This window comes from Pelodiscus sinensis, chromosome 15 (genome assembly GCF_049634645.1).
Source record: "Pelodiscus sinensis isolate JC-2024 chromosome 15, ASM4963464v1, whole genome shotgun sequence".
Taxonomy (NCBI): Eukaryota; Metazoa; Chordata; order Testudines; family Trionychidae; genus Pelodiscus; species Pelodiscus sinensis.
In genome coordinates this window covers 10,941,674-10,966,699 of record NC_134725.1, presented here as the reverse complement: position 1 = coordinate 10,966,699, position 25,026 = coordinate 10,941,674, and the positions used below count along the sequence as shown (strand labels likewise).

The 25,026-nt window shown below is 52.1% G+C and overlaps 1 protein-coding gene across 2 annotated transcripts; it reads right to left on the bottom strand.

The window, feature by feature from the left end:
• Nucleotides 1-509: 509 nt before the first annotated feature.
• VSIG10 (V-set and immunoglobulin domain containing 10) lies at nucleotides 510-24,488 on the bottom strand. 2 transcript variants are annotated; one of them, XM_075898149.1, is made up of 9 exons: nucleotides 24,319-24,487; nucleotides 20,951-21,235; nucleotides 9,879-10,187; nucleotides 7,872-8,159; nucleotides 6,231-6,524; nucleotides 5,550-5,660; nucleotides 4,943-4,955; nucleotides 2,940-3,106; nucleotides 510-1,907 (listed from the first exon to the last, which is right to left on the bottom strand). In XM_075898149.1, the coding sequence occupies exons 1-9, from the start codon at nucleotides 24,398-24,400 to the stop codon at nucleotides 1,792-1,794; spliced, it is 1,665 nt and encodes a 554-aa protein (XP_075754264.1). In that variant the 5' UTR covers nucleotides 24,401-24,487; the 3' UTR covers nucleotides 510-1,791. The 2 variants fall into 2 exon arrangements, with proteins under 2 accessions (XP_075754264.1, XP_075754263.1); XM_075898148.1 differs by lacking the exons at nucleotides 510-1,907; nucleotides 2,940-3,106 and adding an exon at nucleotides 21,931-22,017 and having other exon boundaries at nucleotides 3,108-4,955; nucleotides 24,319-24,488.
• Nucleotides 24,489-25,026: the final 538 nt, after the last annotated feature.

Below are 25,026 nucleotides of genomic sequence, written 5' to 3'. Positions count from 1 at the left end.
CTGCTTATGGAGCTTCAGCAGAAACTATGCCTAGCTCCCCACAACTGGAGACAGGGGCTTCTATTCATGTCAAGCATGTCATGGGGGGGGAGGCATAAAATTGGGAGCAACCCACCACACTGAATATCTGCACATAGGGTATTTGGCCTTTTCCTCACACCAGCTGCCTGCCATTTAGCCAAACCAGTGCAGCTTCCTGCATGGCCCTCTCTATAGACCCATATAGACATGGTTGATGTCCATTAAGAAATTAACTTCAGCTCTTTCTAACCAGAGAGCCCCAGCAGAGTTTTGTATATGTGTAACTGAAGTGGTGCAAACAGGTTTAAAGGCACACTAATGAGCTTGACAAACATTACCATTTCCTGGTTTGTGCAGGTATTGGTATAGCCATCTTGCCCCAGGAGAGGCACCTCTCGCTATAGTCCCAGTCCAGCAAGACCCATAAACTAATCTGTGTTATTACATATGTTTATGTCTCAGAAAAGGGACAGCTTCCCCCTCCAGGCAGAAAGAGATAGCAGACACATTTGTCAGAAAAATAATTTAATTTCATAAACCAAACAAAAAAAAAATCACATCCACAAACCACTAGGAACATTCTCTGTTATCAAAATATAGAGAGAGCTGCTCTTTGCAGTTGTGGTGAGGGCAGCACTCAACTGGCCATCAGATGAGGACTAAATACCAGCTGCATTATTGCATATGAAGGTTTAGCTGAGGTCATCTCCGGCCTCTGATGAGCAAGCTACCCACTCCCATTGTGCCCTCCCGGCTCACCCCACTCTTTAAGCATTTTTGAGGGTACATTCCTGTGTGATTTTTAGATGAGCATAGACCATTGCAAGCACACTGCTCCCCAGAGTAACAACAGTGCTGAAGTGGAAGGGGCCTGGCATTTGGACAAGTTAGAGTTCTGCCGCTCCTGACGTTCATCTAAAGTTGGGGAGCCCAAAACTGAGGCATTAAAATTAGTGGCCACTTTTGAAAACTCAGACCTGTAAGACTTTCCTTGCAAGAAGTCCGAGGCAGGAGAAGGACCAGAACCCAGATCCTGTGTCAAACACAAGAACATTCTTCTTTGTCCCCACTCAGCAGAGCTTGCAGTAGGAGCCAAGATGATGCTTTTAAGCATGGAGTCAGGTCTCTGAATTAAAAATCACATGCAAAGTTTCAACGAGGGCTTCTCATGTCCTCAATGCAGAACCACATTGCCAGGTGGCCCTGGGAAAGCCACACAGCAGAGAACATTCTGACGTTCCCTGCCAGTGTCCAAACATTTATATAAACAACGACCTCTGTACATTCTAGCAGTTAGGAAGCAAACTTCTGCAACCTACCCCACCCTCCTAGAATTTGCTGCATCTTGAACATACGAGAATATTGCTGGGTCTGCCTTTAAACTTTTTCACGATTCCAGGAGAACTGCCCTCCTGTTATTTCCATACATGTCTTGGAGCCAGTCGGCAGCAAGCTTAGAGAAGAAGAGGGTACTCACAGGACAAGACCTTTTGAAGCACAGACACATTCCTCCTGAACTCTGTCTGCCTCTGACCTTCCTCTTAATAACAAAAAAACCTGAGACAAAGGAAAACTTTCTGCACTTGGAAGAAGGAAAGAGAAGGGAAGAAAATAGCCAAAAATAAAGAGAAAAAGGAACCATGTGAGATGAAGGAATGAAAAACAGGGATGGAGCGAGGGAACAAAAACTAAAAACCAGATCAAGTGAATCCCACTGCAGGAATTTTTAACAGCCTAGATGCAGCCATGTATCAATGATGCGCTTGAAGTTTAACTTCCACCCACAGTTCCATCCAGTTCAGCAAGAAAAGGGAGATTTTGCTTCTGCATAGTTGGCCTCTCTTCTCTCTCCCCTTCCTCCAGAGAATGCAGCTCACTGCTGTCACCTAGAAGAAATGACAAGGCAGGAGACTATAGCACACTCCCAGAGTCTTGGCCCAGCCAAGTCAAGTACTCAGGGCTTTCCCTGCTAGGGCACTACACTGCAGCAGCATTCATCCAAGGGAGAGGAAAGAGCGAGCAAGCCCCGAGTGTGCAATAACCTCACTACGATCCTTTCCTCCTCTCCCTCCTCTGTCTGCCCATGCAGATGGTTAGCTCCTTTTCAGAGCTGGGGCGCTCTTTCACTAGGTGAAAGCTCTTCCTTCAGCAAGGGGGCCCTGATCCTGACCGAGGTCTCAAGACATTCACAATATAAATAATCCTCATCACTAAGGTTATGACCAAGTCACAGAAGTCATGACTTTCAGCCGTAACTTCAGCCTGCAGTGGTCAGAATCTGCAGGCCGCCAACCTGTGCAGACCTAAGCTGCCAGGCACAGTGGGGTACTCTGCAGGGACCTCCAAGCTCACAGCTGCCATGGGGGACAGAGAACCCACGAGGTGGTGGAAGCTCCCAGATCTGCCAGTGGCAGGAACTCCGAGCTCCTAGTCACCACAGGTTCCCAGAGCTGTGGGCAGCTGGGGTATCTTACAGCTCCTGCCCCCCCCCCCCCCACGGGGAATGGGGGGGGGCTGCAAAAGCTGCAGGGATACTTATAGTCCCTGGGCAGCTTCCCCGCTCCAGGCAGTGTGGAGATCTGCAGATCCCAGATATCTTTAGTAAGTCATGGACAGGTCACAGCTTCTGTAAAACTTTCTTTTTGCCTGTGACCTGTCCATGAGTTCGACTAACAATATCCATGACAAAATCTTACTCACCCTCTAACTTGAGCAGCCGAGTGAGTCTGGGCAGCACGTGCGGGTGGAGAGAAGAGGTGGAGCCCATCAGTTCTCCTCCTGCCCTTTGCCCCCTGTCCTCTATCCCCTGCTGTTGCTGCTGGCACACCACTCTCTGAGCTGGGACAGGGGGAAGTGGTGGCCTCTCCCACCCACAGAAATTTTACCAAGCAGCTTAATAGGGGCAGCAAGAGCCTTACTCTCAGTAATATGACCAGCCTGGATGTTGTTCCCATTCACCAGAGCCGTCACACGATGCACACTGGAGTTGTCAGGTGCCTCTTCCTCCTCCTCCTCCGCCTCCTCCTCCTCCTCTTCTTCTCCCTCTGAATCCACCAGCACAAAGATATCATCCGAGTCTTGAGTCCTGTGATCAGGAGGACAAAGGACTGAGAATGCTGCAGGGCTGCTCCTTCCTTCTTGCTTCCAGTCCTCAGCCAACCCCCATACCTCCTGGCGGCTACTATCTTTGTCGCTATCAAGGCGCTGCTTGTTACGGCTACTCTGTCAAGTCCTGTACTTGTGGCTGCTAGGGCAGCACCATGCCCTGCGTCTACTGGCAGCCACGGTGCTGATAGGACTTTGCAGCAAGTTCCCTCCAAAGTCCCCAAAGCACCTTCCAAACATTCATGGATAAATCCCCATACTGCCCCTGTGAGGAGAGTACTTTCCCCATCGTGCAGGTGGGGAAACTGAGGCACATAGGTGGGGAAGGAAGTCACCCAAAGCCACACAAGTGTGGAGCCAGGGACAGAACCCGGAAGGGGAGGGGAGGAATAATATGCACTAGGAAAGGGAGCTGGAGTGAAGAACATGACAACCCCAGGGAGACTCTTGTTTTGGGGGCTTGGAGAAGGCCATTTCTAAACCAGTGAGGCAGCTCGTTGCTGCTTTTATTTACTCCCTGAACTTTAAAGAGTCGAGGCAGAGGCAGCCTGTTTATAGGGAGCAGGTGAAGGGCCTTAAAACCCAGGCCTCCTCCAGCAGAGATGCTGCATAACAAGGACTGCCAAGGAGTCTCCATTAATTTATCAATCTCTCTTTCCCACAGCTTAGTTCGTTACATAGAAAGAGAGGCATTTGCACCAGGGGCATTAGCAGCTAGTTGGCAAATGGTTTAACCAATAACCCAGCCCGCTGGTCTGAGTTTCAAATGAAGAGCGTGCAGGGCAGCTGCCTGCTGCTTTGATACAGAGGCAGCTTCTGTACCAGAGACAGCGGTGTGAGCCTATTTCCGCCTGCACAGAAGCGGCAACTGAGTGGCAGGAGGCTCCCCAGGAGTGGGTCCGGGGGGCGGGGTGCATTTTAGTAACCATGTAACCGCAAAGAATTGTTATGGGTACACGGTTACCAAAATAAACCATTTCGAACATCGCTAGTTTACATTGCTGTTTCCGGCAGCAGTGTCACTTGGGGTAGCATCATGCATGTGATCTCACCCCTGCTACCCGCTACGCCACAGATGACAAAGATCTCGCTATGAGCAACAGCTAACAAAGAATCCCCATTTGCTCAAGCATCTGGGGCCTGTGCCTTCGGCCCTTGGTTCTGTGGAGGGTGTGACATTGTTACAACTGCACTCACCATAGCATATGATTTCAATAAGTAACTCCTACCTTGGGTAGCGTACTTCCTAGGTACAACCACATCAAGTCTACTGGACTGCTGACATTACTAGGTCTGCACAGAGATCGGGGACTGGGCTGCAGATATAGCGAGGTTTGCACAGAGATTGGGGACCGAGCTGTCGATATAGCAAGGTCTGCACAGAGATCAGGGACTGGGCTGCGGATATAGCGAGGTCTGCACAGAGACAGGGGATCGGGCTGCAGATATAGCGAGGTCTGCACAGAGATAGGGGACCGGGCTGTGGATATAACAAGGTTTGCACAGAGATCAGGGACCGGGCTGCAGATATAGCAAGGTTTGCACAAAGATCAGGGACCAGGCTGCGGATATAGCGAGGTCTACCCAGAGATAGGGAACCGGGCTGCGGATATAGCGAGGTTTGCACAGAGATCGGGGACCAGTTCCAGATATAGCGAGGTCTGCACAGAGATCGGGGACTGGGCTGCGGATATAGTGAGGTCTGCACAGAGATCGGGGACCGGGCTGCGGATATAGCAAGGTCTGCACAGAGATCGGGGACCGGTTCCAGATAGAGCGAGGTTTGCACAGAGCTTGGGGGTAAGAAAACACTCACCTGAACATGCTGCCTGTGTGGGAGGAAAATAAGAAGGGGAAGGGGAAAAGAGATTTTAGAGACCTTCATAAACATGGTTCCCCAGTCAAAGCAAAGTCAGCTTCACGATAAGATCACTTGCTGGCTGCCTTGGGCAATTCTGTCTATTATACTGAACAGGGATTGTCCCAGGCAATTGCCACGCAGACATATGGCCAAGGAACATGCTGGAAGTGCTCAGGAAGGTGGCACTGTCACACTGGAGCAGGCAGAAGGCAGCTGTGCCTTGCTCAGGGACTGAGGAGACCACAGCATGAGAAGTAACTTTGCAGGAGAGGGGGAAGAGAATTTAGCACAGGATGCACCCTCGCTCCAGGACTGTGCAAGGTCCCCTGGAGAGTCATCCAATGCCATACACTATTGGTCAGCTGAGCAAGTCCCTCTGCCCCTGCTCCTAAAGCGGATGCAGGGGTAAGGTGTGCATATCTGCGGTGGACACAGGTAAACGGGATGGGGAGGGTGTGGTTCCAGGATTACAAGCTGCGCCCGGCGGGATCAGGAGAAGCAGAGCTCCCACCTGTGCACCTTGTGGCTGGGAAAAGTGGCAGAGGGAGCCATCTCCTCTTACCTTTCAGGCACAAGAGGGGGTTGTAGTATAAAATGATTCCGGAGATGACCAGGATTCCCAGCAGCAGCAGAATGACGACTGCCCCCACCACCCCGACTATATTCACCGGTTCTGTGCAGAAGAGGAAAGAGATGCAGCAGCTCAGCCTATGGGATTGTCACTCCCGGGCGCCCGGTCACCATCGCGCACACGAAAACCACATCCATGTGCCATGGCTAGGCTCCCTCTGAGCAGATTTCAGTACGGCTACACAGGAGCACCCGCTGTAGACCTGCCGCGGGGACCACACCAGTCACTCAGCTGAGCCATACACGGCGTCTCTCACCTAGACTCTGCCCTGCACCTGGCCAGTTTATAACCCGGGATGGAAGAACTGGGTCATTTTTCACACTGACCCTGCCACCTCCGCAACTTGACCCGTTCACCAAACTAGGACTGCGGCTCGGCCAGCCATTGTCCACTGCCCACGTGCAACCGGGAATGCTCCCTTGGGCAGTGGTACATGGAAGGCAACGATGAACCAGGAGCCATAAGTTCATTTTTCGCTGTGGATTTACATCTCTCTGTGCTAGGGGACCCCTAGAAGAGACAAGTCCAGGGCAGTACATCAGAGACTCACTTACTACTCCGGTTCCCATCACGCTCCTCTCCTCACCCCCAGCCCCAGCACTGCTAACTTACTCTTCACCGTGAGGGACACGTAGACTTCCCGCAGCCCCACCGGGTTCTCAGCTTTGCAGACGTAGTAGCCTTCGTCAATGCCATGGGAGCAGTTCTGTATGGTGAGATTGGAGACGCTCCCCTCTTGTACTAGTAGGTACCTCCCGCCAGGCTGGATCTCCAGCTCTGGGTGGGAGAGGTTCCGAAGCCAGCTGATTCTCGCAGGGGGGTTGCTCTCCGTCACCCGGCACGTGAGGATCACGGTGCCACCCACAAAGCAGGTCTTCAGTGGTTCTGTCACCAGAGAAGGGGTCTCTAAACAGAGGGAGGAAGGGAGCTTAGAAGAAGGATAAAAATCCTAGGCTGTGTCTAGACTGGCCAGTTTTTCCAGAAAATCAGCCGCTTTTCTGGAAAAACTTGCCAGCTGTCTACACTGGCCGCTTGAATTTCCGCAAAAGCACTGACTTCCTACTGTACGAAATCAGTGCTTTTTGTGGAAATACTATGCTGCTCCCGTTCGGGCAAAAGTCCCTTTTGTGCAAAACTTTTGCGCAAAAGGGCCAGTGTAGACAGCTCAGATTTGTTTTCCGCAAAAAAGCCCCGATTGCGAAAATGGTGATCGGGGCTTTTTTGCGCAAAAGCGTGTCTAGATTGGCCACAGACACTTTTCCACAAAAAGTGCTTTTGCAGAAAAGCATCTGTGCCAATCTAGGCGCTCTGTTCCGAAAATGCTTTTAACGGAAAACTTTTCCATTAAAAGCATTTCTGGAAAATCATGCCAGTCTAGACGTAGCCCTACAGTACAAAGATCCCATGCTCCTATAGCAACTTTCAAGTAATCTCTCCATAGAGGCCTATGTACAAGACTTGGATCTATGACTGACAGGAAGCTACTGCCCAGCCAAATAATTAGAGGAGGCATGAGCCTAGGTCCCAGGAGATCTGCATTCGGTTCCCAGCTCTGCTCGGCTGCCTTTTTTGACCTTAGGCAAGTCTCTTGGGGCTGATTCAAAGCACGTAAGCACTTGCCCAGCTTCAAAGTTCAGCTTTGCTGAAACAGAACTGGCCTCTTTCCTTTGCGAGGCAGCATGGCCTAATGGGCAGAGCCCTTTACTGGGTCTCAAGAGCTATTTGTGGCTCTGCCACTGGCCTGTGGGGGGGGGGGGGCGGGAACGTTGGCCCAGGTGCTGCACCCCTCAGGGCCCCCACTTCCCTATCCTAGCATCTCACATCTCCTTTGGGAGGTCTCAGACCAGGTGACCAAAACTCCAAGGTCCCCAGTGACATTGGGAACTTTTTAAATTCTCAGCCCCTCTCCTGCAAACGCGTGCATGTTGGGGTGGCTGTGTGCTTGTGGACCATCTCAAGCGACACCCAGGCAGAGGCTCTGAGCTACGGACTCTGATCCCATCTGCCTTGGGCCCTGCAAAGTACGTTACTTTCACCTCAGATGCTCCCACCTTGGCTGTCTAGCGTGCCCTCCCCCTGCACTTTGCACAGCCAGAATGATGACAGGAAGTGCTGGACAGGAGAGAACCCCACTCCCTGGATGACTCGCTGGCCTCAGACCCATGTCCGGGGCTCTCAACGGAGCCAAGTCAGCAGCCTGGCTCCCCACATGCCCAGGTCTGTGAATGGCTAGGGAAGAACAGGCAGACGCACTTATCTGCACAGTGCAGGTCAGCTCCTCTGTCCCCTGCCCTAAGATGTGGCTCCCGACACACTTGAACTCCTTCCCGTGAAAAAGGCGAGAGCTGTTCAGCGTCTCCACATGGGTGTCCCCAGTGCCTGTTGCATTAACGACCCAGCTTGAATTCTCCAGGTCTTGCTCCTCTTCTGTCCACTGGAGGATGGGGTGTGGGTATCCCCCGGGCCAGCTACAAACCAACTGCAGCATCATCCCCACTTGGGCAGTCTGAGCCCAGCACCTTGGGACTGACGGCGGGGGATCTAACAACAAAAGAGCACGAGGTTTAAGACGCCTTCAACACTACTGAGAAAAAACAGGCCATGAAACCATAATGGGGGCAACCCAGCACTTTAGCCTAGAACGGGGCTACTCAACACACGGCCCACTTGTGTGTGGCCCAGGGTACAGTTTGGGTTTACGTGGGGCTCAACATGTGGCCTGAAGGTGGGAGTCAAAACAAAAACGGAGTCGACATAACGGTTTTCTGTTGATCTGTGTTTTAATACTTAAATTCCTGGACTGTCATTGCTCATTAAAAGTGCTGTCATGTGGGTGGAAATCAGGTAACTATTGCATTGTATTAATATCAGCAGAACTGATTTAAATGGGGCCTGCGTGTTGTGTAGTCTTGCCTTATTTGTATTCATGCCCGTCAGTGTGAAATAAGCTATTTGCACAGATATGCAACCACACTTAAGTTGTGGCTCTTGGCATATGCTGTGAGTATCATTGTGACCCCCGGGGCGTCTAACGTTGAGTAGCCCTGGCCTAGAAGGTATGCTTGTTCCCCTGATTCCTTTCCAAAATCTCCTGGTGCGTCTCTCCTCCCACATGTCTCACTTCCCTCCCAGCAATTCCACAATGCTCTGGGGGGGGGGGGGGGGGAGGAAGGAATGCATGTTTTTTTCTTAGCAGCACACACCAGCATGAGGTCCCCAGCAGAAAAGTCTGAGACAATTTCATCCCAGTTCTTACAGGGAGCAAGAAAGCCTCTGCCATCCCACTAAACACTAGGCAATGAATCAACCCTCTGCTGTGCAGAACAGTATTGGTTTTAGTTTGTGCATTAGCTGATGCAGATATAGCACTGTGTCTTGGAAATCACTCTTAGCCCTTCCTCTGACCCACTGTGATGCTTATATAGTCCCTTGAGGGCCAGATCTCAGGCATCATATATTCACTGAGCTCCACTGACTTCTCAGCAACTACCCCAAGGGAGCGTGGGGCCCTACCCCTGTAGAGCACTGTGCCAATATTACTGGTCAGTAAATTATATAGAAATAAAGTAGGTGAGGTTATAGCTTTTATTGGACCAACTTCTGTGGGTGAGCGAGACAAGTTGCAGAGCTAGACAGAGCTTTTCTCCAGCATGGGGTATTACCTTTCTCACAGCTGAAGGGCTCTGTGTGACTAGAAAGCTTGTCTCTCTCTCTCCAGCGGAAGTAGGCCCAATACAAGATAAACCCTTGTCCATCTCATTTCTCTGATCCCCTGGCACCAACACCGCTCCGACACCTCGCACGGTAAATCTCAAAATCCACTTTCACTCGTGGAACCTCTCTCGGTTCACCGAGTGAGTGCAGAAAACTGGCAAGACTCTTGCTAAATGACCTCAGTTAGATGACAAGGTGGGATGTTGCTTGGTGCTGTGGAAATGAGCAGAGCTGTCGTACGTCTTTTCCCAGAGGCCCAAGTTTAGCTCAGGGTCACATGGGTGGCCCACACACCAGGATCAGCTATTCAACCCTGATTCACACACTACGCCTATCCTGGATCAGATTCCCAAGCACAGCGGAGGTATATCTGGATAGGGAGATTCAAACCACTCCCACCCCAGGAGGATTCAGGTGGCAAAAGCCAAGATACTGATTACCCTCTGATCCTCTGTTGTGTGACTATCAAGACCCTTCCCCTCCCCGGCAGGGAAAAACACCCCCTTCCTTTCTCCAGACCATATCACTGCAAATGCTCTTACGCACAATAGACCAGGAGTTCCTTTGCTGAGGTCCGACTGCTACCGCTGAGAGGGTTCCTTGCTGTGCACGTGTAGTTCCCTTGTAAGTCCAAGGACAGATTTTGCAGGGTGAAGACAGTGGAGGAGCCATTGACCTTGGTAAACATTTCTGGGGACAAACCGGGCTGCTGGAAAATCCACTCCATTGTGGGCTCTGGATGGGTGTCGCTGGCGGTGCAGCTGAAATGCACAGTGTTGTGTTTGTCTACGTATGCTGTGCCATTGGGCAGCAACGTGGAGGGGGAGATGCTGACAGTCACATTGCTGGGGCCACCTGAAAAGGGCAAGGAGACAACAGGACTGGGATGTGTAACAAAGCAGCTGTCCCAAAGCAGCCTAAAGTGCTACCTTACCGAATCCTAGGGTTTGAAAAGTCCTCAGGAGGTCATCAAGTCTAACCCCCTGCTAAAAGCAGGACCAACCCAACTAAATCAACCCAGCTAATGCACCCCAATATGCCATTAGCCTTCTTGGCTATCAGGGCACTCTGTTGACTCATATCCAGCTTCTCATCCACTGGAATCCCCACGTCCTTTTCTGCAAACTGCGGCTTAGCCAGTCAGGCAGTCTGCACTTGTCCTTGTTAAACCTCAGCAGATTTCTTTTGGCCCAATCCTCCAATTTGCCTAGGTCACTCTGGATCCTATCCCTACCCTCCAGCATATCTACCTCTCCCCTTAGCTTAGTGCCATCTGCAAACTTGCTGAGGGCGCAATCCATCCCCTCATTCAGGTCATTGATAAAGTTGTTGAACAACACCAGCCCCAGAACCGAACCTTGAGGCACTCCACTTGATACTGACCACCAACCAGACATTGAGGCTTACCTCTGGGCAAAGCCTGCCCAATATTTAGCTGGGGAATGCTGGTTACCTAGGGCCCCTCACGAGCTCTGAAGCGGGCACCCCCCAACGGTGCCTTTGTATGTTGTGTATGTCTACTTCCAATGGCTTTTAAAGACCTTATGGGAAAATGGACAGACACAAATCACCCTGATCTGCAGAAACCCCCAAAGCCAGGCCACAGGCCACCAAAATTTGAGTGCTTCTCAAGGCACCTGGCCAAAAAGCACCCTGTCAGCCTAGCCCTTCAGCAGGAAGCAGCTGAAGTTTCGCACTCCACATGAGCTCAGGACAGCTTGCAGGACAGGAGCCTAGGTCGTCAGCTTGCAGGATCAGGGTCTTTGCAATGAGCCCCTGGATCCTGATCCTGCTAGCCCTTTCCTGCTTGCTGCAAATGCCAGCTCTGTTTTCCACCCCAGATCAATGTGCAAACTGCAATTCAACAGTCGGAGCAAATTCCACAGTGCAGGGGGCGCAGGAAAAGCCATTTCTGGACTCCGTCCAGGGCTGCTGGGTTGGTCGCAATCAGGATTCAGTTTGTTTATGATTCAAATAGCGAAAGAACTGAATGCAGGTACAGCAAGTCAAGAGCCATCTAGATCGCTTCAGGGGATAAGAGGATGTGGTGGGGGAACACTGGACAGGGGGCTGCTCTCAGCAGTTGCTCTCTCCTTAGTTCAGGCCTATATGTTGCTTTCTTTAAGCTCCACATCCAGCCTGGTGCATTTCTAGCCCTCAAAACAGTAATCAAACAACTCCCCCTAGTAACAGTCTTGGGGATTTCAGGGTTAGCACACTGTGTCTCCACTACCAGCCTACACAACCTGACTCCTAATTCAAGAGCCGTTGCTGGCACAGGGACTGTCAAACAAAGCCCAGCACTACCGTCTGTACAGGCCCGAGCACAGGGGAAAGGCAATCCGAGTGCTGCTCTGCAAGGCACTGATCCAAGTGGCTTAAGAAATGACATAAATCCATCAGCAAAAACTACAACAACAGTTTACCTGCAACACCCTTACCCGAAGCAGCTTCTAGGTAAGGAGTGTCTACTTCCTTTGGGCAGGAGCATGGACTTTTCCACTAAGCTGGTTCGGGAGGGTACAGAGTGTAGCAAACCCATAGCCTCCCTTTCCTCTCTGTTACACGGGGAGTTAGGTAGCAGTGTTAGGCTATCTGCTGTGACAGTTGTTTCTTTGGCTCAGAAATAGCATCAACCATGTATGCTAGGGAAAATGTTCACCCTGGTGTAGAACATGCCTGCTTAGAGAGCTCACAGCACTTTCTAAACACAAATATATTATGCCTCATTGGAGTCCTCTGCTGGAAGAATTATTATCTGTGTTTTAAACGGGGAAACTGAGGCAGGGACTCAGAGTCACACAGGGAATTAGTAGCAGAGCCAGGAACACAGCCTGAACCATCTCTGACTGATAAGAGAAGGCTTAGCCAGAGATCATTTGCATACTAGTATAAACAAACATTCGTTTTCTTTGGCTCGTTCACGTCCTACAAACATCTAGGGAAAAGCAGTTGGAAGCAGGTGAAAACTGCACCGTGCTTGGACCAGTTTCCATACTGCAAACCTATCCTTTCTTGGGATTTGGCTTTCTTGGTAACTCCAGTGACTCAGGATAAGCTTCCTTGCCAAAACTGGACATTTCTAGTTGTAGAAATTCCTCTGTCCCAGCTCAAGAGCCATTCTGACCTTTGCTGGAGTTAATATAACTGACCTGCCAGCACAAGTCATCAGAAATTACTCCACAACTTTATTCAGGGTCCAAGTACCTGAGTTTAGGGTGACTGCAGAAAAGTGCTGCATTTTGGTGCCGGGCCTTGTCTACATTGGCACGTTTTGTTGCCAAAAGCTGCCTTTTGATGACAAAACAGCGAGACCATTTACACTGCAATGCGACTTTTGTCGGGGAAAACACCTAGTTGTTGTGACAAAGAACTTCCACTCCCGTGAGAGACTTTTGTCTATTTCCCTACCTTTATTGTCAACAAAGAGCCAATGTGGACCCAGCTGTTTGTGTTGTTGAGAGAACTGGCTTCCCCCAGTATCCCACAATGCCTGCCCTGATGGCTTGGCTGAGTGTTTTGTGATCTCTGCTGCCCTGCAGTAGAGATGTCAACAAGTAGTCGACTAAACGATTAATCAATAAGACTAAATTTATCAATTAACATGCGTTTCCCCCCGCCCTTTGCTGGCTCTGTATCAGAGGCAGCAAAGGTGAGGAGGAAGCAGAAGCTGGTGCTGGGGGATGCCAGCTTAAAAGCTGGTTCCTCCGAGCACTGGCTCTGAAGTGCTGCCTGCCCCCTTTCCCATGCTGCTGCCTCTATCAGAGGCAGCAGCTGGGAAGGAGGGTGGGGATAGGAGAGGCTGCCACAAAGCAGCCTCTGTGCATGGGGCGGTCTGAGCTCCCCTTCGTCAATGGCTTCTCCACATCTCCTGGAGCAGCCTCTGTCCGTGGGGAGCTCAGATTCCCCATGCACATTAGCTGCTGCTACACTGGGCCACTGCCTCTTCATGAGAGGCAGCAGTATGGGGTGGCAGACAGCCGGTCTGCAAGGGGAGCTGTTTTTTAAACTAGCTCCCTCTGCAGACCAGCCCCCCTGCCACCCTATGCTGCTGCCTCTGATACAGAGGCAGCAGCATGGGACAGCAGGGGGCTCACCTGGAGTGGGGCTGGGAGTGCACTGGCTGCCATCCCCAGGGACTACTGAATAGTCATGTAACTGACAAGATTCTGTGTGGTTATATGACTATTCAATTATATGATAGCTAACACTCCTACCCTGCAGGCATGCACCCTTCCCCTTTCAAAGTCCCAGCAAGTATCTGCCAGCTGGGTGAACTGCTCCATTTGGGGAACAAAGAACAAATCATTGGACTGCTTCTGTTCTACCTGCACGAGGGACACAGCGGCAGAGCGAAGACTGGAGAGACAGCTGTGCTGCTTTGACATTCCTCAGCAGGGAGAGCTCACAGAACCACGAGGGAATCCCTAGAAGTGCAGGGATCAGCTCTGCCTTCCCACAACACTTCACTGTGGGATGCTTACCCACAGCACTTTGCTCTGTCGACAGGGGAGCTAGCAATGTGGCCATGAAATGTTGACAATGGGAGGCAGAAAAAACAGTTTGACCGGTTTTCACTTTTGGCCATGTTTGCATGTCGAGAGCACTTTCCTTGCCAAACCTTCCCAGTGTAGACAGAGCATGAGGATACACCCATGTTCTATTAGTTTCTGAACTGCGGACTTACCTCAGTATACTGCTACTAGCATTTAGACACCTTTCAAAACAGCCACTGGAGAACCATCCTGACCTGTGATGGTCCACACTAACAAGTTCCTGCACACGGCTCCACTTGCTGCACAAACATTTTGTTAGCTTACAATTAAGGGAGCTGATGCCAAAAATCGATGCCAAAATAATACAAACTTTTCAAGAGATTGGACGTGCATTTCCACTTAAGTCCCGAGTCCCTGCACCATCAGAAAGACAGGACAATGGCTAAAAGCCACAGCCGAACCCCTCTTAAGTGCTATAGCTAAGTTCTCTCTAATACTTGTCACCTTATCATTTAGATTTTAAAGCAGAAGCAACCATCCGGATGGCCCAGTCTGACCTCCGACAAAACAGAGAACTCACTTCTTTCCGGCTGAGCTAGATCATCTTTTTTCAAATGTCAACTGAAAGGCTGCAAGTGATGGAGAAACTATCACATTCCTCAGTAAGTTCTTCCAATGCGTAATGATCCTGGCTGTGGAAAGGGTGCCCCTTGTTTCCAGTCTCAGTCTGGCTTTCGCTTCCAACCACCAGACCTCATTATAGCTTTCTCTGCTAGGTTAATCCATTGTCTGCTGTCAGGAATCTCTCCCTACTGTAGATCCTTGTAGATCAGGGGTGGGTATAATCAGGCCTGGAGACCGGGCCTGGCCCACCAAGCATTTCTCTCCAGCCCACCCAGCTGATGAGCAGAGATGCAGACTTACAGCTGGCAGCATGTGTAACGCTGCCTCTCCCCCATCCTGCTCTGTACCCCAATCCCTGTATCCCATCTCTGCAGAGCAATGGGTTAGGAGAGGCAGACACACAGCGGAGCTGCTGCAGTCTGAAGCATGGATGGTAAGTGACTCGGGGAGTTCCTAAGATATCAGTGCTTGTGCGCTCGCTCTCTCTCTCTCACTTCTCACGTCCCCCTGCCATACTCCATCTCTGCAGAGCAGGGAAGGGGGAGACAACAGAGCAAAGCAGCTTTCCCTATTTTAACGAGACAGAGCGAGTTTTCTTTCAGAAACCCAACAGCAACCAGCACACTTTCTGTGTCACTTAACCTGCCCCCCCCCCACTTGTACCACATAGTCTTCATGCCACTCGAACACTGCCACATACACACACTCCCAGCCTCTGTGCCACACACACTCAGTGTGTGTCACACAAGTCTGTTTCTCACACACAGAGTGTGTCTCTTTTATGCTCACACACCTACTTTCTTTCTCTGTAGCCCTCCAGCCCCACTTCTTCTGCCTGAAGAGCCCGGAGCCAGCTCGTGATGAAGTAGCCCCCCTGCAAAAATTATTGCTCACCCCTGTTGTAGACAGTGACCAACTTACCCTCAACCTTCTGTTGGATCAACTAAAAAAAGTGAGTTTTCCACACTCCTGATCCAATTTTTTAATAGGAAATCTATAAATCAGATCCTCTTCTATATTTTTTGTGTAAAAAAACCAACATACAACCCCATTGCAATGATAACACAGACCAAGTCTACAGCATTTGACCAAGTGTATATAATTAAGGCCCACAAATAGCCCTAAGAGATGGCTACATAATTACCTGCCTTTTACAACTGGGGAGACTGAGTCACAGAAACGTTGAATGACTCGCCCAAGATCATTAGGAATCAGTGGAAGGGCCAGGATTAAAACTCTAGAGTCTCTCCTGAACAGCCCGATGCTCAAACCACTAACCCACATGCCATAGCAGCCTAAGGTTTCTTTCTTGCATTTCAATACTCTGAAAATCAGCTGCTCATTTCAAAACCCTGCTGGAATTCCCTGCACTGGGAAAGCGCTTCTGCGTGAGCTTTGGGAGTGCTGCTCTGGGCTAATGGGTGCAGCTGCTGTCAGTTGGAGGAACACCCTGAACACAAACAGGAAATAAGGCTGAGATGAAAGATACAAAAGATATAATAGCCTGTGCACAGCAGGTAGTGAATGAGGAAGAAAGCAGCAAGGATTATGCAGACATGAGCGAGGTAACAGGACACAGGGTCTCCCTCATCTCAGAGTAGGTCTTCATTCGAGCTGGGTGCAAATCCCAGTATCAGATATGCTAGCTTTGACTGAGTTAGTGCATTCAGAGTAGCAGAGTGACTACTCCACTACTTATGCAATCCCAGCTGGGCCCCTAGGTACAGACTCCAGCAGCTAGCACAGATGTGTCTACGCAAGCTAGAAATTACTCCTCTGGCTCCAAGGCAGCCATAGCTACATCATGGGAGTATGGACCAGGCTGCTCAGTGGGGCAGTAAATAGAAGTGGTAGTCACGGTCCTCGTCCTAGGCCGGGGTGGGCAATAATTTTTAGTGAGGGGGGGCACTCCAAGATTTTGGAAAGTGGCCAAGGGCGGCACTTTTCCGTGGAGGGTGTGCAGGGTCTAGGTTGGAGGCTGGGTGCAGAAGGGCGCACAAGGTAAGAGACGGGGGGTGCAGGAGACAGTGTGAGGTCTGAGAGGGAGTTTGGAGGTGAAGGAGGGGATAGTGACATGTGTCAGGGAATTGGGGTGTAGAGTCAGGGAGGGAGTATAGGTACAGGAGAGGATTGTGGGCTGGAGACGGGGCTTTAGAAAGAGGTGCAAAGCCTGGGAGGGAACTGTGACCTGGGAGGAGGGGAAAAGCGGGTGCAGACAGCAGAGGGTGTAGGGGGTGACCTGGGGCAGGGGATTGGGATGCAGGGTCTGGGAGGGTGTTTGGATGCAGGAAAGGATTCTGGCCTGGGGAAGGTGTAGGAGGGGTACAGGGTCTGGGAGGGGGTTGTGACCTGGGACAGGGGGTGCAGAGGGTTTGGATGGTGACCTTGGGGAGGGTGTTGTGATGTGGGAGAGGCAGGGGTGCCAGAGGCAGGCTCTGGCTGGGAAGCACTTACCTAAGCCTGTAGCACCCCCAAGGCAGGCTGGGCTCCCTGCCTGCTGCAGCCCCAAATCACTCAGAGCTGCAAGCTTGTTCCCTGTGGGAGGGGGAAGAGGCTTATTTTGCCCCCATCCCAGGCCAATCTCTCAGCTCCAATTGGCTGGTTCTTTCCAGCTAATAGGAGCTGGGGGTACGTCTACACTACAACGTTAATTCGAACTAACTTAGTTCGAATTAGTTAATTTGAACTAAGCTAATTCGAACTAACGCGTCTAGAACTAAAAACTAGTTCGAATTAGCGTTTTGCTAATTCGAACTAGCAAGTCCACATTGAGTGGACCCTGAACCAGGCTTAAGGATGGCCGGAAGCAGTGCCGGCAGGGCATCAGAGGAGGACTTAGAGCGTGGAGATGCTGTCTCAGGCTAGCCGAGGGCTGTGCTTAAAGGGTCCCAACCCCCACCCCGGACACACAGTTCTAAGGGGTGCCCTGCTTGCAAAGCAGTCCTGGCTTGGATTGCCCGGAGTACCCACACTGGGCACATCACACCACTCGGCCATCAGCCCGGCTGCACTTGCCGCAGGCTGCCATCTGGGGAGAGGGGACAATCGGGGGGCTGCAGGAGAGCTTCCATCCCCAGAAGCCCGCAGAGCCAGCCCAGTCCTCCCCATCGGGGGCTCCTACCCCGTTCCTCCCTCACCTCCTTCCACTTACCCTTCCCTAGCCCCCCTTCTTATTGATGTACAAAATAAAGATAATGTTTCTTCCAACATTGACTCTGTCTTTATTGAAGAAAACTGGGGGAGACTGGGAAAAGGAGGTGGGAGAGGGGAAGAGAAAGGCTGGGAGAGGGGAGGGCAACTAACATGATCAGGGGTTGGGAACAGGTCCCAGATGAAGAGAGGCTACAGAGACTGGGACTGTTCATCTTAGAAAAGAGGAGATGGAGCGGGGACAGGATAGAGGTCTCTAAAAGCAGGGGTTGGGTGGAGAGGGTGCATTCATAAAAGTTCTTCCTGAGTTCCCATAAAGAAGGACTAGAGGACACCAAAGGAAAGGAATGGGTAGCAGGCTTGAAACTACTAAGAGAAAGTTGTTGTTCTTGACAAAGCAAATAGTTAACCTGTGGAACTCCTTGCTGCAGGAGGCTGTGAAGGCTACAACTAGAACAGAGTTGAAAGGGAAGTGAGATCAAGTCATGGACGTTGGGTCCATGGAGTAGTCTTAGCCAGGGGGTAGGAGTGGTGTCCCTGCCCAAAGTTTGTGGAAGGCTGGAGAGGGATGGGCCGAGACAAATGGCTTGGTCACTGTCTTCGGTCCATCCCCTCCAGGGTTCCTAGGGTTGGCCGCTGTCGGCAGACAGGCTACTGGGCTAGATGGACCTTTGGTCTGACCCAGTACGGCCATTGTAAGCTCAGGGCTCAGGGTCGGGGGTCTCAGTGGACCCCCTTGATTTTCATGCACACCTGCTCCTGGGTGGCCAGGCTGGAAGCTCTCCTGCCCTAGACGGCCACTTTCCTGTGCCTAGTGCGGAGATCGTGGACGAGGTCCACGATGTCCGCACTAGCCCAGGAAGGTGCCCGCCTCTTGCCGTCCAGGGCAAGCTCCCGGGAGCCGCCAGCCTGGTCCCGGGAAGAGGGGGTGGGCTGGGGGACATCGGGTGGGTGGCTCTGTGCTGTGCCAGGTGCAGGGTCTGCTGGCTGGGTGCTGGCAGGTTTGCACCTGGCACGGGCACCGTAGCCAGCCTGTGCCCCTTTAAGGGGTCCGGGGCCGGGAGGGGGGCATAGAGTTTCCCTGGTATTGGCCAGAGTGGCCACCAGGGAAAGCTGGGAAGGGCTAGCCTCCCACTAGTTCGAATTAAGGGGCTATACACCCCTTAATTCGAACTAGCTAGTTCGAACTAGGCTTAATCCTCGTAAAATGAGGTTTTCCTAGTTCGAACTAAGCGCTCTGCTAGTTCGATTCAAATTCGAACTAGCGGAGCGCTAGTGTAGCGCCTATGAATGTTAGTTCGAACTAACATTGTAGTGTAGACATACCCTAAGAGATTAGCTGAGGTCAATTTCTATTGACTGACTGTTCCCAGCCTACAAGAGCTGAGGATTGGGCTGGGGGCCAGGAGATCACACAAAGCCTGCCCCTCTCTGCAGAGCAGAGAGCCACATGGCCTGCACTTTAAACCGAGACAGCTGCATGTCCCTGAGGATCCCGGCAGGATGGTCTACGGGTCAGATCGAGTGGCTTGGCAGACCAGATCCAGCCCCCGGGTTGTATTTTGCCCAGCCTTACCCTAGGGGATCAGTCCCCATTGTAGCCCCTGTGCCAAGCCAAATTGGGTAACAGTTATATTGGCAGATAGCCCATGCTCCCCTTTAATCTCTAGAGGTAGCTGTTGCCACGTGAGAGGTGAGACACATCAGTAGGCAACTGCAGGGGATTAAGGAGGGACCTGCCTAGGTGCAGGGTTTTTAAGATTTGCATTCTCCTCCTGCAATCCTGACACATCCCACCAACGCTAGATTTCCAGGGAGCAGAGGGCAAAACCCTGGATGCAGTTCTACAGACATCCGAGCAGTGATCCAGAAGACTTGGTCAGACACAGGAAGACGTGGGAAGCAGAATCTGGAAGTGGACGAATACTAAGACCTCCTTGCAGGTGTCCTAAATTAATCATATAGTTACACAATGCCCTTAATTTCACCGGATTCCAACATGCTTCTCAGACTACACACACAGGAACCTTCACCAGTGAAATGCAGCCACTTCTGGGGAAAAACTTAGTAGCCATTTAGCAACACACAGCTCTATTGCACACCAGTTGAGGATGGGGAGTTAAAATTCTGTCCAGAGCTGAAGCCACAAGAGCAATTTCAACCAGCAGAAAGCAATTACTCCAACTCAAATTTGGCCCTAATGGTCGTACTCTCACAGCAAGTGCCAAAGGAAATGGAACAGGCAGCTTGGTCCTTGGTCTTATCTCTCATCTCCCACAGGGCTTTGACTCAGTGGGAAAACTGTCATCTGCTGAATGAACAGCACCCATCCTGCAGCCACAGCCTGTGTTTTGCCATCCAAGCACTGATCAATCTGGCTTAGCTGGGGCAGACTACCAGGGTAGCAGCCCAAAGTGGGCCAAATGTGTTCCCCATTTCAATTGTGCAACTGGCTTTGTCTCCCGACTTGCCTGCCCCAAGCATTCATTCTGCTCACATCACCTGTCATCCCCTGGACGGAGCTAACCTGCCTGTGCCCAAACATGTTACTGGCGTTCGAAAGGGACAGCTCTCTGGGGAGGGAGTCTGTGAGTGACACAAAGCAGCACGGAGAGGAGAAGGGGCAGCAAAAAGGGGGCAATGAGAGCCCACCTATGGGGCCAGGGCTGCAGCATCATCACTGGTTTCCTTTCAGCTGAAATAACCTGGACCGGGGGTGGGTTAAAGACCCTCTCCCCTTCACCTGGCTAATTCAATCTCACCCCCAAAAGCCGCTCCCCACAGCAGTCCCCGAGCCTGGTATTTACCACCCCCCCAAGGGGTGCCCTGGAAGTGGGAGGTTGCCATTTCACATGTGACCTCCTGCACATCTGCAACGGCAGGCCACATCTGTAGGTCCCGCCAGGGCTCTGAGATGGCCCCAAGCATTCTCTCTCTCCTATGCTCAGGGCCAACCTCATCATGTGGAGGTGGGAAGGAAATGTTCCTCTAGGTCAGATTGGCAGGAATCTGGGAGGGGGGAGCAGTGCTGGGGGCAAGACCCTTGACTGGATTATCTGGGTCTCTCTCATTTATTCCTCTCCCTGCCATTGTAGGGATCTCGGGCAATGGCACACCTCAGCGTCCCCTCCCCCACCAGTCTCTGCCACAGCCCGTAGCTGTCTGCTCTCCTGTGGGTGTCCTTCAGTCTCATTTCAGTTGTTAGATGTAGTGTGTGGGCACTGGGTGGTGTAGATATCCTGCGATGTAAAGATCAGACTACACGTGGTCCCTTTTAGCCTTAACCTCTAGGACTCCATGAGGACAAGCCTCCTGCAGCTACAGGACATGGCGCATTGAGGAACTCACTGGCTACCAGGAGCTGCAATCTGTGCTCTCGGGCCGTCTGGTTCAGCACTTCCTTGCAGGTGTAATTGCCCTGGTCCTGGAGACGCAGGGCTGTGATACGCAGAGAGCTACTGTCCACCAAGGAGAAGCGGACGTCTTTCGGCAGCGTGAAGTTCGAGGAGAAGAGTGGAGGCACAGTGGTAGGGTCGCCGTGGAACCAGTCCACCTCGCCTGCTCGCTGGGATGCGTTGCGGCACACCAAGGTGATGTTCTTTCCGGCCTCCCCGACGATCACTTCTTCTGTTCCTGCGCAGAGAAGGAGAGTGTGGAATGTGCCCCATCCTGTGTGTTCTTAACACTCCCCTTTGCTGCCTGGCAGGGGAATTGCCCTGAGCACATGATTTTCCACATACACCCCTCGAGACAAGCATCTCCTCTGTGAAACAAAATAAGAGCTGAATCCCTGGCTAAGCAGGGGGACATCTACAGTGCCACACAGGGGGCATGCTGCCAGAACAACTCGGGGACCATGCTAGTCACTCACCATCAAGCCTGTCCTAAAACATTTGTCTCTGACCTTGGAGTATCTGCCCACGAAATCTGCAGCCCCTGCACAGCTGCACCAGGGGGGTGTCTTTGGGTCTCGGCTGTCTGTCCCACCATTCTTTTCAACAGCTGCCACAGTGGCTACTTTGAAATCCTGTTACAAAACCAGGGCAAGAGATTCTGGGATGCATTTGGCAGCTGAAGTGCCCTTGTTCTGACAAGTGAGCAGACACAAGGACCCCTCTTGGGCTTTTAATGCATGGTACAAGGCTAGCTGCTCCCTCTCTCTCTCTCCCAGTACAACTGAGTATTTTGGGAGGAGCCAGAGCTTACCAGGGGTCCTGAGACCAATGCTTGGAGGACCAGCCATGACTGGAGTCTACATTATCTGGTCTGAATAGGGTTCAGAACCACGGACCCATCTCATCATTCACAGCCATATTTCCCTGTCTTACCTCCATTTTCCTCCTTTATAACAGCTCCAGTTGCTACTCTCATCTGCAGGTTGGGCTGCAGTAATATTCCTCCAGAATCAGTAATAGCTGGAAGACAATATACACCACCCTGTCCTCTCTCTGACAGACCAACACAAGCAAACAGAACTCCCATCAAGACACTGTATCCTAGCAGCAAAGCCAGCCCTGCACTTTAAACCAGGCAGATTAGAAGAAACAGAAAAGAGTTCTTGGAGTCTGGTTTACCCAGGCGGGGTCTTCCCAGGTCAAACCTAAAACTGTCTCCATGTAGAAAGTCTTGCTACTTACACAGTAAGGAGGAGAGCAGGGAGGTGGGGGAGAGAAACAATAGATAATCTGGTAAAAAAGTCTCTCCTGTTTGTGCTTTACCGGAAGCCCTGATAACATATCTCACTGCACAACTGCTACCAAGCTGAAGGGGATAGAACAAGGAAGGTGAACTGACAAGAACAGTGCCCTGTTTGCTCTTTCATATGCACTGAGGCTATGTCTATAGGTAGTTAATCACTCCTCAGCACTGGTTGGAGCTTGTTTTGCAAACACGTTCAGCACAGCAGGGAGGTGCAGGCGAAGTGAATGGTCCGAGTTAGCTGTAAATCATTGTGCTTCTGGACCCAGGGGAGAGACACAGCCAGAAGAGCTGTGTTCCATTCCCAGTCCTAACATCCACTCCCTAGCTGACCTTAGCCAGTTGCTAAAAGCCAGATGTTGAGATGGGCCAAATGCTGCCTAACAGAGAGTGAGCTACAGGGATCCCGACACCCAGGCTCTTTTCTCAGTGCTGCTACTACCCTGCTGTACAAATTAATTTGCCCTCTTTATGCTTCTGTTTCTCCTCTCACTCTGTTTCGATATTAAGTGCCTCAGGGTAGGGTCAGTAGAACACGACATAGTAGTAGGACCTAGCTCAATGGAGTTCCAATTTGATCAGGACCTCTAGGCACTACCAAAATTCAAGAATATGTACAAATAACAATAGCAGTGAAGTCAGTGGAAAGTGGAAGTGAAGAGCAGTACTGAAACTGGCTTCTCTGACCCTTTCTGTTCCATAGGGCATGGCACCATTTGCCCATTTTGGAAAGCATCGAAATCTATCATGAATACTCGGTATGTTATTTGTAATAAATAAAAATAGCTTGCTCTGATACAGCCCTTATACATATCTTTCAACACACTAGCTCCATCCATCTCTCTCAAGCCACTAATGATCTCCATTTCACATACGGGAAACTGAGGCACAGGGAAGGATAGCAACTTGCTCAAAGTTAGACAGCAAGTTTCCTGAGTCCCGGGTAAGTGCTGTATTTGGCCTGTTGTAACTTTTTGTTGGTCTATGGTCACTGCCACTACTTCTGCATTTTGATCAGACACAGAAGTACATATTCAGTTGTTTAAAAAAAGTACCATAAAGTTTTAATAATGGGAACACTTTTAGGGCTTTTCCAGGAGGGAACAGGTATTGTCTTGTCAGTCAAACAAGACATCTGGGGAAGCCCTGCAACAGCTATGTAACTGTAGGTGAAAGTTCACACACTCCTTCCTGTGGGATCACTGATCATGCAGGAAAGCTTGAGAACCCTGAGGACTGAAGCTTTTACTGAATTTACTGCAGGTGCAGTGTCAATGCAACTTCCCTCCACACTGGGCATCCCAGCCTTGCACTGAAGGGATCACCCTGGTGGGAGCATGCATGAACCCTTCACTTCTCAGTTTCTCCATTAGCAGCTGGCCACAGATCCGGAAGGGAAGGATGGCCTTATGGTTAAAGCACCGGGGCTAGGAGTCAGGAGCGCTAGATTTTATTCCTGGCTCTGCCACAGACTGCGGCTGTGAACCTGGCCAGCTCACTTTACCTCTCTGTGTCTCAGCTTCTCAGCTGTACAATGCGGGTTAAGAACACTTCCATGCCACTCCACCGTCTGTGGTGACCAAACCGAGCCTCCGGAACCCCGGCAGCAGAGCAGGGCTAGTGTTCCCAGCTCGGCCCCTGACCTGGGAAGGCTCTCTGCCTCAGTTTCCCCACTCCCACGGGAATGCCGAGACGTCCCTCCCGCACCCGCTTTCTTTCGGGGGTGACTGCAGCCGGGCAGGGCTAAAGCACAGAAGCCAACAGACGGTCCAGCTTCTCTGCTTTCCTGGAGAGGAGGGGGGCAGTCCCACGCGAGACCCTCCGTGCAACCCCAGCTCCCTTGGGGGCCTGGCGGAACGGGGGGGGGGCTTTCCTCCCCGCCCCCCAGGCTGGAGCAGCCGAGGGGCACTGCCCGACACGGGAGGATCCGCCGGCCGGGTAGGGCCGGGCCAGCCAGGACCCGGCGCCGCGGCCCCCTCCGCCCAGACCCGCCCCCCATACACGGCAGCCTCCGGTACCTGCAGCGCCCCGGCCCGGCGGCAGCTGCCACAGGCAGGCGGCCAGGACCAGCGCGGCCGGGCTCCAGCCTGGGACCCGCATGGGTGCGCGGCAAAGCGCGGACACAGAGGCGCCGCTCAGCCAGTGCCCGAGCCGCCAGCCAGCCCGGCACTGCCCGCTGGGGCCGCCAGCCCGCCCCGCCCCGCGCCCCGCCTCTCGCCCGCCTCGCCCCGCAGCGACCCGCCGCCCGGGAAGCCGCGCTCCGCCCCGGGGCGCTGCGGGGAGCCAGGACTCGCCTGTCCCTTCCCAGCTCCGCCACTGTCTGCCCGGGGGGAGCCCTGCGTTCCCTGTCACTAGGACTGGTCACTGGGGTTCCCCCGTGTGAGCCCTGCATTCCCTGTCACTAGGACTGGTCACTGGGGTTCCCTCGTGTGAGCCCTGCGTTCCCCGTCACTGGGACTGGTCACAGGGGTTCCCTCGTGTGAGCCCTGCGTTCCCTGTCACTGGGGTTCCCTTGTGTGAGCCCTGCGTTCCCCGTCACTGGGACTGGTCACAGGGGTTCCCTCGTGTGACCCCTGCGTTCCCCGTCACTAGGACTGGTCACTGGGGTTCCCTCGTGTGAGCCCTGCGTTCCCTGTCACTAGGACTGGTCACTGGGGTTCCCCCGTGTGAGCCCTGCGTTCCCCGTCACTGGGACTGGTCACAGGGGTTCCCTCGTGTGAGCCCTG

Excerpts from the sequence above, each read along its gene's own strand:
- VSIG10 (XM_075898149.1), bottom strand. The coding sequence starts at position 24,400 with ATGCGGGTCCCAGGCTGGAGCCCGGCCGCGCTGGTCCTGGCCGCCTGC. Across the intron at positions 21,236-24,318 it reads GCCGGGCCGGGGCGCTGCAG|GAACAGAAGAAGTGATCGTC; the intron begins GTACCGGAGGCT and ends TTCTCTGCGCAG. Across the intron at positions 8,160-9,878 it reads AAAGGAACTCCTGGTCTATT|ATCCCCCGCCGTCAGTCCCA; the intron begins GTGCGTAAGAGC and ends TTTTGTTGTTAG.